The 12,153-nt window shown below is 42.6% G+C and overlaps 1 protein-coding gene across 1 annotated transcript in view; it reads left to right on the top strand.

Moving 5' to 3' along the window:
• LOC124709036 (SH2 domain-containing adapter protein B) overlaps positions 1–12,153 on the top strand; it is a 134,194-nt gene that overhangs the window by 39,219 nt on the left and 82,822 nt on the right. The window contains exon 9 of the mRNA XM_047240683.1: positions 11,591–11,760. Coding sequence (XP_047096639.1) covers positions 11,591–11,760 — 170 coding nt within the window. The remainder of the gene's footprint in view (positions 1–11,590; positions 11,761–12,153) is intronic.

Below are 12,153 nucleotides of genomic sequence, written 5' to 3'. Positions count from 1 at the left end.
ATTGTGTGATTGGATTGAAGAGTTCCTAGATAACAGAACGCAGCATGTCATTCTCAATGGAGGGAAGTCTTCCGAAGTAAGAGTGATTTCAGGTGTGCCGCAGGGGAGTGTCGTAGGTCCGTTGCTATTCACAGTATACGTAAATAACCTTGTGGATAACATCGGAAGTTCACTGAGGCTTTTTGCTGTAGTATATCGAGAGGTTCTAACAATGGAAAATTTTACTGAAATGCAGGAGGGTCTGCAACGAATTGACGCATGGGGCAGGGAATGGCAATTGAATCTCAATGTAGACAAGTGTAAAGTGCTGCGAATACATACATAGAAAGAAAGATCCTTTATCATTTAGCTAAAATATAGAATGTCAGCAATTGGAAGCAGTTAATTCCATAAATTATCTGGGAGTGGGTATTAGGAGTGATTTAAAATGGAATGATCATATAAAGTTGATCGTCGGTAAAGCAGATGCCAGACTGAGATTCATTGGAAGAATCCTAAGGAAATGCAATCCGAAAGCAAAGGAAGTAGGTTACAGTATACTTGTTCGCCCACTGCTTGAATATTGCTCACCAGTGTGGGATCCGTACCAGATAGGGTTGAGAGAAGAGAGAGAGAAGATCCAACGGAGAGCAGTGCGCTTCGTTACAGAATCATTTAGTAATCACAAAAGCATTACGGAGATGATAGATAGACTCCAGTGGAAGACTCTGCAAGAGAGACGCTCAGTAGCTCGGTACGGGCTTTTGTTGAAGTTTCGAGAACATACCGTCACCGAGGAGTCAAGCAATATATTGCTCCCTCCTACGTATATCTCGCGAAGAGACCATGAGGATAAAATCAGAGAGATTAGAGCCAACACAGAGGCATACCGACAATCTTTCGTTCCACGAACAATACGAGACTGGAATAGAAGGGACAACCGATAGAGGTACTCAAAGTACCCTCCGCCACACACCGTCAGGTGGCTTGTGGAGTATGGACGTAGATGTAGAATAATATTTGATCTCTCCTGAATAATTTAATGCATTTGTCGATTAATTCCAATTGGAAGTGTACTTTTTGTCATTTCAAAGTTAATAGTACAAGCGTAAAAAAAATCCGGTCTTTCTACATTGACTTGCTATCTCTGGAACTATTCAATCTACAAGGCTGTGGTTTTCAGCTATTTATTCCTTGAATTCATGCTTAGAGGTTGGATGCACTGTGTAAACAGGAATGGCAGTATTGCACTTGCATCTTGTGGATTTACTTTGTGGGCGTAGTGTTTTATACGTGTTGAACAGTAAACATAGTGCTTTGGTGTACTATTATACATTCTTACACCTCTTTTCAACATGAAGAAAAGAAAGAGTTCTTTTAAGACGTGAAGTTTCCATGGAAATCACCATACGACTGGATCTGAATCCAGTGCTGATCCTGAAATAGATGCTTCACAGACACACGAAAAGGACACGCTTACTACATCTACATCTACATTTACATTTATACTCCACAAGCCACCCAACGGTGTGTGGCGGAGGGCACTTTACGTGCCACTGTCATTACCTCCCTTTTCTGTTCCAGTCGCGTATGGTTCGCGGGAAGAAGCGCTCGAATCTCTCTAATTTTACATTCGTGATCTCCTCGGGAGGTGTAAGTAGGGGGAAGCAATATATTCGATACCTCATCCAGAAACGCACCCTCTCGAAACCTGGCGAGCAAGCTACACCGCGATGCAGAGCGCCTCTCTTGCAGAGTCTGGCACTTGAGTTTATTAAACATCTCCATAACGCTATCACGGTTACCAAATAACCCTGTGACAAAACGCGCCGCTCTTCTTTGGATCTTCTCTATCTCCTCCGTCAACCCGATCTGGTACGAATCCCACACTGATGAGCAAAACTCAAGTATAGGTCGAACTAGTGTTTTGTAAGCCACCTAATTTGTTGATGGACTACATTTTCTAAGGACTCTCCCAATGAATCTCAACCTGGTACCCGCCTTACCAACAATTAATTTTATATGATCATTCCACTTCAAATCGTTCCGCACGCATACTCCCAGATATTTTACAGAAGTAACTGCTACCAGTGTTTGTTCCGCTATCGTATAATCATACAATAAAGGATCCTTCTTTCTATGTATTCGCACTACATTACATTTGTCTATGTTAAGGGTCAGTTGCCACTCCCTGCACCAAGTGTCAATCCGCTGCAGATCTTCCTGCATTTCGCTACAATTTTCTAATGCTTCGGGGAGATCAAGTAACAAAGGAGATCATGTAAATAGTTTAGGTTATGTTTTATTAGATGTGAGTGTGTTAGGACAAGTTTTACAAGATGCTGTATGTGGTGGACAAATTAGCATCTTTGAGGACACATCTGCAAGGACTGGACTAGCTAACAAACTTGTTGTTCAGTGCAAAGTTTGCAGGCTCTCTACGTCATTTTGGACTTCCCAAAAGTGCAAGAATGACTTGTCTGAGAGCAATGTTAGATTCTTGTATGGAATGGGGTGCAGAGGTAAAAGATTGACTGCAGCTCAAGTATTATGTGCGACGCTAAACTTGTCAGACCCACCAACCAGATCAGGTAAGTACACAGAAGTAATTGGTGAATGTGTCAAATCTGTTGCTGTTGCTTCCGCTGCTAAAGAAGTAGTAGAATTAAATAACACGACAGACTTAACTGTGTCAGTTGATGGTACATGGCAGAAGAAGAGAGGCCACACATCTCAAAATGCAGTTGCAACTGTCACTAGTGTAGACACAGATAAAATTTTAGACATCGAAGTGCTAAATAAATACTGCCATCAGTGTAAATCAGTTAACAGTGGAACAAGTGAAAGTCATAAAACAAATTGTGCCAAGAATTATGAGGGAACTAGTGGGGGTATGGCGACTGCTGCAATTATTGCTAGAATCAGGCGCTCACTGCAGGAAAGAGGTGTGTGCTGCACTGAGTACTTGGGGGATGGTGATTCAAAGGTCTTCAAATCAGTCGTGGAAAGCCAACCTTATGGTGAAAAGCACATTTTGAAGACTGTGTGGGCCACGTTCAAAAACGGATAGGAACACGCGTTTGAAAATTGAAGCAGACAAAAGAAAAAGAGAAGTTACTGGATGGAAAGACTCTAAATGGTAAAGGAAGACTTACAGACAAAAAATTGATGAACTCCAGCAATATTATGGAATGGCAATAATGAACAACACATATGACTTAAAAAGAATGAAAAGAGCAGTGTGGGCTACATTCTTCCACAAATCATCCACTGATGATACACCTATACATGGTCTTTGCCCACCTGGTGTTGATTCATGGCGCAAGTACCGCAAAACTCAGGCAGCGGGTACAAAGGAACAATTTAGGCACGAGAACAGCATACCATCTGCAGTGATGGGGGGTAAACAAACCAATTTATAGAGAGTTAGCTCATCCTGATCTTCTTTTCAGATGTGTCCATGGTCGAAGGCAAAACCCGAATGAGTCTTTCAATAATGTCATTTGGACCCGCATACCATAAAATGTCTTTGTAGGCATGAAAACTCTATGTTTGGGTGTTTTTGATGCTGTGACAACGTTTAATTATGGCAATAAGGGAATAATTAGGGTACTAGAGCAAATAGGTATCACTCCAGGAGCCAACAACTGCAAGTCTTACAGCAAATGTATCGACTCAGAATCATGAAAGCACAGCGTGCAGCAGAGTAAATGACTAAAGAAGCAAGAGGCGGGAAAAGAAGGAAGCTTCTAGGTTTGTAGAATGATCAAGTACACGATCCAGACAATGCTGATTGTGGGCCTGGCTGTTTCTAGAAGCTGCCATGGCTCCATATGTGAGTTAATATCAAATAAAATGTTTAAACTTGATTTCCCGCAAATTAAATTTTTGAAAATATTTGACCCTTATCTCAGGAACTATTACAGATACATATGTCTTACTTAACACTATGTTACCTCTTAGTGTACTGCATCTGCTGAACCACCAAAACATCTCTACTTTTAACTGTTTTTACTTAGAGAAGGAGCAGGGGACTTTTTCAAAAAAAAATTGAACATAATTTTTGAAAAATCATAACTAACTAATTATTTTCTGTATATTCTGATCCTGGTTCAGTAATCATAAAAGGAGTGAAACTATACTTCGTAAAAATTTCAGATCTATATCTCTCAAAGGTTCTGAGATACTGGGTTATTAATATTGCAAATTTAACACTGGAGGTATAGGACGTATGTACTCCCCTTAATACTTCCACATTCAGATGTTCGCGGGCCAAATTCTCTTAACTGTTACGATAAATTTATATCAGTTGCCAAGATACTACCAACAATGAAAACACAATATTTTTATATAAGCATATTTATTTTTCAGTGGGTATCAAATAATCACAATATTTAATAGATACTATACACAAATATGTATATCTTAGCAACTAAAATAAGTTTATATTAGCAGTTAACAGTGTCTGGACTGTAAACATTTAAATGTTGAAGTGTTAAGCGATGGTATGTTTGTTACTGTGCTCTGTGTACCAGATAAATTTCCAACAAAAATGTAAGTAAAGTCATCAGTGAGATTATTTAAACATACAACTCACTTAAGGCGCATACTGAAATAATCGAACCTTTCTGTGAAGGTTTAAATGTCGGTACACAACATCACTGCCACATTCAGCAAACAGTCCACATCAGACTTCAGATTAGTGTGCATGTAACTGTAATGCTCCTGGTGATAGACTACTGACGAAACACGTTGTGCTAATAAGTATTAGTAAAGTTACTGATCTCAACCAGTTCCATACACAGCAAGATGGGTAAATTAAAACATTAAATTTACTACAAAATAAAAATAACAGAATAACTAAAATAGTAGCTGTGAAAATCTTTGTACTATAATCAAACAAATATCTCCTGCTAGGTGAAATTATCATGTTGTTCCAACCTGTGCATTTTAACATGCTTGCATTCCATTTGTTATCGACAGGATAGTCAGAACTTTCTGCTCTGGTCGGATACTTTACCAGTGGCCTTCCTACGTTCATCCAGTCTGTGAGGAGGGTTCCTTTGACGACATTCTGCAATTTTCAATTGGTCCCAAGCGTATCTAGCAGAATTCGTGTCAGCAGATATCCCAGGCTATTCCATTCGGTTGATTAGTCATCTGGAGGAAGTTAACGACCTGGGGACAGCATCCTAATACGCTATTATCTTGAAAACCTGCCTCGCAGCCGAAGTCGCAAGCTTGTGCTGTGGTGCTCGACTAGGGAGTACCCGTTTCGAATCTTGTTGAAAGAAAACTCCACTGCCTACACTTGCCCAAGGGGAGGAGAGGCATTGACGTAAATTTCCGATCATCAGATTTTGCGCCAATACTCAGGCTTAAATTTCCAACTTCTCCGCAGTATCTTATGGTGCGAGAACATGTGACCCTAACTGTCGATGTTAATCCGTCCCTCAATGAGAACCTAATCACGATGGCAAACTTGCTGCTGTTCGAGAGGAGTCGACCGTGCGTCGGCACCGGTTTCACTTCCTTCCTTTCTCATCGTCAAATAACACTAACCCGACACCAAACTATACGCACATCCATTACAATCACATACATTCAACAGATGCGCTTAAGACACAAAGCTTGTAAACCGTGAGGAAAGGCATAATTGTGCACCTAAGGAAGAAAACCCTCTCCGATACGCCGCTGAATCCACCTCTTGGGGTCGCCTGGCGAACAAAGCCATATGACACTTTCTTTCTAGCCTTGTACTGTGACCGTTGTCACATTTTGCTACACGATAACTGAGTGACAAACCTGAGTCAGTCGCTACATTTATTGCGAGTAGAGTAAATACAGTTATAGCTCTTTTAAATAATTCCCACATGAAAATCCATTAATGATCAGTTAGACGTAAAATAATAAACGAGGTAGTTCACAGTTCCCAGGGTGTTAAGTCCATTCAAGGGTTTATAATTCCTCCTTCCTCTTTAGTACATGATTAATTGTTGTTTGTTTCGTATGATTAGCAAATAAGGAGCGAAGAAAGACGTACCTTAATGACGGGGACGAACTTTCTCGACATCAGCACAACTCTAATTGTTCGTCCACAACTAATAAAGTGATGCGTGACTGTGGAAGGTAATGGAGATATTGCAACGCTGGTATTAGCGTCGAAGAGCAATTCTTATTTAAATGTATCAGACTTCGAAAACCCAATTCTGAAAAGATGAAAGTTTTTTTTTAATTGATCATGCAGTATGCATTGAAGGCCGCATCAATGTCTGCCGATCAGTAGCTTCGTTGTATTAGTAACACCATAGTCGTCCTTTGCCCCCAATTACAACTTTGAAAATACATTGAAAGACAAGGGTTAGCACAGAAAATAATTATAACATTACATCATGTTTAAATCAAATGTAGTTAGTGTAAACAGCACAGCATCATCACCTTCTGCTACCCGTGTAGACAGATAAGGCGCTAAAAGTCAAGTGAAGTAGGGAGAAGTAAGCCAGCAGTATCAAATGTTTTCAGACAGAAACATAACGAAAAAATTACAGAGAACATAATGTCGTAATGTCCATAGTATCTGATACTTTTGGAGGCTGTAGACTGATCTTTCTCGATACTGTAATTTCCTATTATAGGGTACTGGCGTGCTGGGCGTCGTCCAGGAAGTACACCTCATAGTCCACCGTATAATTCACAGTGATACGTATAAACACAACGCTAAGTCGATAGGCCGTGTGCCCCCCCCCCCCCCCCGCCCCCTAAAAACCTGACTAGAGACAGGATACTGTTACGCTATAGTTCACTGCACGTGACTGGCTCAGCGAAGTTGTGCGGTAACCTTGGCGTCGCCTGGGAGAGTAGCACCATCCGTGAGCCTGACTGGAAACTAAGTTGTGGTTGCGCTGTTGCACGCTTCTGCGACGATATAAGGTGTCGGGCAAATCCTTCACTCATCGCTAAAGACAAACTGGAGCAATTGTTCTAGATTCCATTTCAGGTATTCCTTTCACCAACTTCTTAGCGCACCACGGTGCTGGGGGTTTGTACTGTTATTCGTAATGAGCGCCTGGAGGCGAAAATTGATCTCCTGGAGACGGTTGCTTCTGTCTGCATCGACAAAACTCTCCAATGAGGCAACGCGCAGTTCCTTTGCATTCTGATCGTGGTGGCTACGAGCCATAATTTTGTGGGCAGCCCCCGAAACACGACATTTTTTTTTCTTTTTTGTTTTGAGTTGTCAGTCTTCATCTCAGAGCAGCACTTGCAACCTATGTCCTCAATTGTATTTGCAGGATGTATTTCAATATCTGTCTCCTCCTGCAGTTCTCTATAGCTCCCTCTAGTGCCGTGGAACAGCGACAAAACCGATATTAAAGCTGACCCCGTGGAGAAACTGAGAAAAGAAAAATAAGAAAGAGGACAATAAAAACATAAACGTTAATGTATAGAATGATTTCCGGTAGTCTGAAGAGCACTGAGGAAGACGTTTCGGATGTTAGGCACAGCACGTCCCATCGAAATCATAAGGGTGGTGCAGAACATTTTTAACAGTTTTCTTTTTTTTAATTTTAAAATTCTTTATTCTTCAAACTACATGATACATACACTACTGGCCATTAAAATTGCTACACCAAGAAGAAATGCAGATGATAAACGGGTATTCATTGGACAAATATATTATACTAGAACTGACATGTGATTACATTTTCACGCAATTTGGGTGTATAGATCCTGAGAAATCAGTACCCAGAACAACCACCTCTGGCCGTAATAACGGCCTTGATACGCCTGGGCACTGAGTCAAACAGAGCTTGGATGGCATGTACGGGTACAGCTGCCCATGCAGCTTCAACACGATACAACAGTTCATCAAGAGTAGTGACTGTACCGAGCGAGGTGGCGCAGTGGTAGCACACTGGACTCGCATTCGGGAGGACGACGGTTCAATCCCGCGTCCGGCCATCCTGATTTAGGTTTCCCGTGATTTGCCTAAATCGCTCCAGGCAAATGCTGGGATGGTTCCTTCGAAAGGGCACGGCCGACTTCCTTCCCCATCCTTCCCTAATCCGATGAGACCGATGACCTCGCTGTTTGGTCTCTTCCCCGAAACAACCCAAGCCTAATACTCCGCCTGAAACTCTCACTAACCTCTGGTTCTGGTTCACTAGTGACTGTCGTATTGTGACGAGCCAGATGCTCGGCCACCATTGACCAGACGTTTCCAGTTGGTGAGAGATCTGGAGAATGTGCTGGCCAGGGCAGCAGTCGAACATTTCCTGTTTCCAGAAAGGCCCGTACAGGACCTGCAACATGCGGTCGTGCATTATCCTGCTGAAATGTAGGGTTTCGCAGGGATCGAATGAAGGGTAGAGCCACGGGTCGTAACACATCTGAAATGTAACGTCCACTGTTCAAAGTGCCGTCAACGCGAACAAGAGGTGACCGAGACGTGTAACCAATGGCACCCCATACCATCAGGCCGGGTAATACGCCAGTATGGCGATGACGAATACACGCTTCCAATGTGCGTTCACCGCGATGTCGCCAAACAGGGTCGCGACCATTATGATGCTGTAAACGGAACCTGGATTCATCCGAAATAATGACGTTTTGCCATTCGTACACCCAGGTTCGTCGTTGAATACACCATCGCAGGCGCTCCTGTCTGTGATGCAGCGTCAAGCGTAACCGCAGACAGGGTCTCCGAGCTGATAGTCCATGCTGCTACAAACGTCGTCGAACTGTTTATGCAGATGGTTGTTGTCTTGCAAACGTCCCCATCTGTTGACTCAGGCATCGAGACGTGGCTGCACAATCCGATACAGCCATGTGGATACGACGCCTGTCATCTCGACTGCTAGTGATACGAGGCCGTTGGGATCCAGCACGGCGTTCCGTATTACCCTCCTGAACCCACCGATTCCATATTCTGCTAACAGTCATTGGATCTGTACCAACAGGAGCAGCAATGTCGCGACGCGATAAACCGCAATTGCGATAGGCTACAATCCGACCTTTATCAAAGTCGGAAACGTGATGGTACGCATTTCTCTTTCTTAGACGAGGCATCACAACAACGTTTCACCAGGCAACGCCGGTCAACTGCTGTTTGTGTATGAGAAATCGGTTGGAAACTTTCCTCATGTCAGCACGTTTTAGGTGTCGCCGCCGTCGCGAACCTTGTGTGAATGCTCTGAAAAGCTAATCATTTGCATATCACAGCTTCTTCTTCACGTCGGTTAAATTTCGCGTCTGTAGCACGTCATCTTCGTGGTGTAGCAATTTTAATGGCCAGTAGTCTATTAACCCACCACCTAATACATTAGTTGGTCCTGATATATATACTTATTTACAATACTGCAGCTCATCTCGATTAGTTACTTGGAAATTTTCTTATTTCTATTTTTACTATGGGCATTTCTAGTTCTACTGGTGTCTTATTCTACATATTTCTTTTATTGCTGTTATAAACCTACGTTTTGGCCGTGCCCACCGAGCTAATCCCAGAGCGCATGCCCCTGGCACCGGGCTAGCCCAGGATGTTTGATTGCTGCAGTTCTATGCTAATGTTGTTATTCTATCTTATCCTACGTCTAACCTAATACTTATTCCTACTGTCACGTCCGGTGAGTGTCTTGATCAGTCTGAATGTACACCCTCCCCCTAGTCCGAGACGTGGCGCATCTCAGGCGTGAAGCGGCTAGCCAAGTCCACGCCACGGCGGAATAGGACAGGTGTACAGAGTCTCATTCGGGTTTAGTATGTTATTGACTGCTCCTTAAAAATTCTTTTAACAGTTTGCTCGATATTTCATTGGAAAGTTTGTTTAGGGTTTGAAAATGGTCCCCATGCCTGAGCAGGTGGTACGTGTCGTGATTTGGTAGTTGTTGTCTTGGAAATTCTTCCAATCCATATGTGGCATCCAGCAAACAAGTGCTTAACAGTATTGGTTAAAAACAGTCTTGGTTGCAATTTTTAGTTTTTTATTTTCAACGACGCGTTTCGCCTTATTTAGGCATCTTCAGGTTATCTACATAGAAAACAGAGAACGAATACATCTATTTAAGAATCGCGATCGCGTTGTGCAGACTTGGATAACCTATAAGCATGTATAAAGAGATCACCTATTGAAAGAGCAAATACCTTAATTTGGTATTTCTTAGAAGAATCCTTTAGTCAATGTAGCCAAAGGGCATCGTCAAATACATCAGGCCAACATCGCCTTCGTTATGCTTACTACCTGAACCCCCATCTTACTCTGTTACTCGCTCCTGTGAACGGGAACGCGTTATGCAGATCTTGGTGCCTCTCGCGTCCATCTAGAAAAGGTAATGATTTTACTATTTTATATTTCTAGTTTTTACTGAGTTTAACGAAGGCGGTGTTGGCCTGATATATTTGACGATGCCCTTTGGCTACACTGACTAAAGGATTCTTCTAAGAAATACCAAATTAAGGTATTTGCTCTTTCAATAGGTGATCTGTTTATACATGCTAATAGGTTATCCAAGTCTGCACAACGCGATCGCGATTCTTAAATAGATGTATCAGTTCTCTGTTTTCTATGTAGATAGCCTGAAGATGCCTAAATAAGGCGAAACGCGTCGTTGAAAATAAAAAACTAAAAATTGCAACCAAGAATGTTTGTAACCAATGTAGTTGTTGTCTTAATTGTGCCGCTACATCGTCGAAGAGGTGACACTCATACACCAAATGGTCTGGGGTGCCCTGTATGACTCCACAGTCACACGTTGGTGTAGCCCGCTTCCCAAACCGGCATAGGTATGCTGGGTAAGGTCCATGTCCGGTAAGGAAGTGCAGCAGTCCTCTTGCTGGCTTGAAGTATTTGAGCCGTAATCGCTCCATCATATTGGGCAGCAGTTCGTGCGTTCTACGATTCGTCTCGTCGTTATCCCACTGTTCCTGCCAAAGTTCTTCCCCCCTACGTTTAATTTCAGATTTATTTCCTACGTGAATCCCCATTAGTTCAACTATTTTATCCCTCTTCTCCTTTTTAACAGTTTTTTATTAAATCTTTATTTCCAAATCTTAATAATTATACAATTTTAACCCACTACCTTATATGATTAGTGGGTCCAGATGATGATACAATGGTTATTATTGCAGCTAAATCTTAAGTTATATTTAAGTAACTAGTTAGTAAAGTGAGCTACAGGATAATTGCAATGGGAAAAGTTAATTGATTTTGATTGTATGTGAATTACTTAATAAACCTAACTATTAACTAGTTACTAATGCCTAAAACGTTACATATGAATCAGTCAAAAGTATAAACCTACTTATAGAGCCTTGCTCATTGAGCTAAACCCAATGAGCGTGCCCCTGACACTGGACAGGCCAAAATGTTAGTCGCTGCAGGTTCCTATAAATACTTCCTAAATCTAAGTCCTACAACTAATCCTATCCTAAAGTCAAGTTCGGTGCTTGTCCATGATCGGTAATGTTGCACCCCACTCCCCCTAAGTCCCGACCGCGACGGACTTCAGACTGTAGAAGTCGGCCTGTACACGCTCAGGCGGTATGGGAATAGGGTAACAGTTTATGTGGCTTCAAGTATCAACAGTTACGGTAGAAGGCGGTGTGTTGGCAGGCCCGGCGGCGCAGTGACGCAGGCGGAAGGGCGGTTCGCGAAGCGGCAGCGGGCGCCGCAGAACCGCAACCTGATCAACCTGATGGGGCTCCACCAGTCGTCGGGCGAGGCCGAGGTCCAGGGCTCCGACAGCGGCATCTCCATAGAGTCGCGCACCGGCCACCAGCACCACCACGTGAGTGTACTCTCTCAGCCACGCTCTATCGTCGAACCGGTGGCAGCAAAGCGTAGCAAAGCACGCTCCGGCGCAGAGGAAGGTTTCAACATCGCGATGCCTCAGAAGACTTTTTTTGCTGAAGTGGTCATGCTGCAATCTTCCTCCGTGTTAACATATGATTCATCCACGAATTCAGTCTTGAAAAACAGTAATCAATTGTTTTGTTTTATGTATTTGTTGTTCTATTTAGCCTTAGCAGATTACTCCCTTCTGGCGCACTTTGACTTTCGATCAGGAAAAATACCTACCAATACATATTACAAAATATTTCAATTTTTCATGTGCTCTTGTGGCTCAGTTATGTACGTCTGAAATGTCATTGTCAAGGAAATTATAATTCCCTACA

Source organism: Schistocerca piceifrons, chromosome 7 (assembly GCF_021461385.2).
Source record: "Schistocerca piceifrons isolate TAMUIC-IGC-003096 chromosome 7, iqSchPice1.1, whole genome shotgun sequence".
In the NCBI taxonomy this organism is placed as follows: domain Eukaryota; kingdom Metazoa; phylum Arthropoda; class Insecta; order Orthoptera; family Acrididae; genus Schistocerca; species Schistocerca piceifrons.
This window is presented reverse-complemented; position numbering and strand designations above follow the sequence as displayed.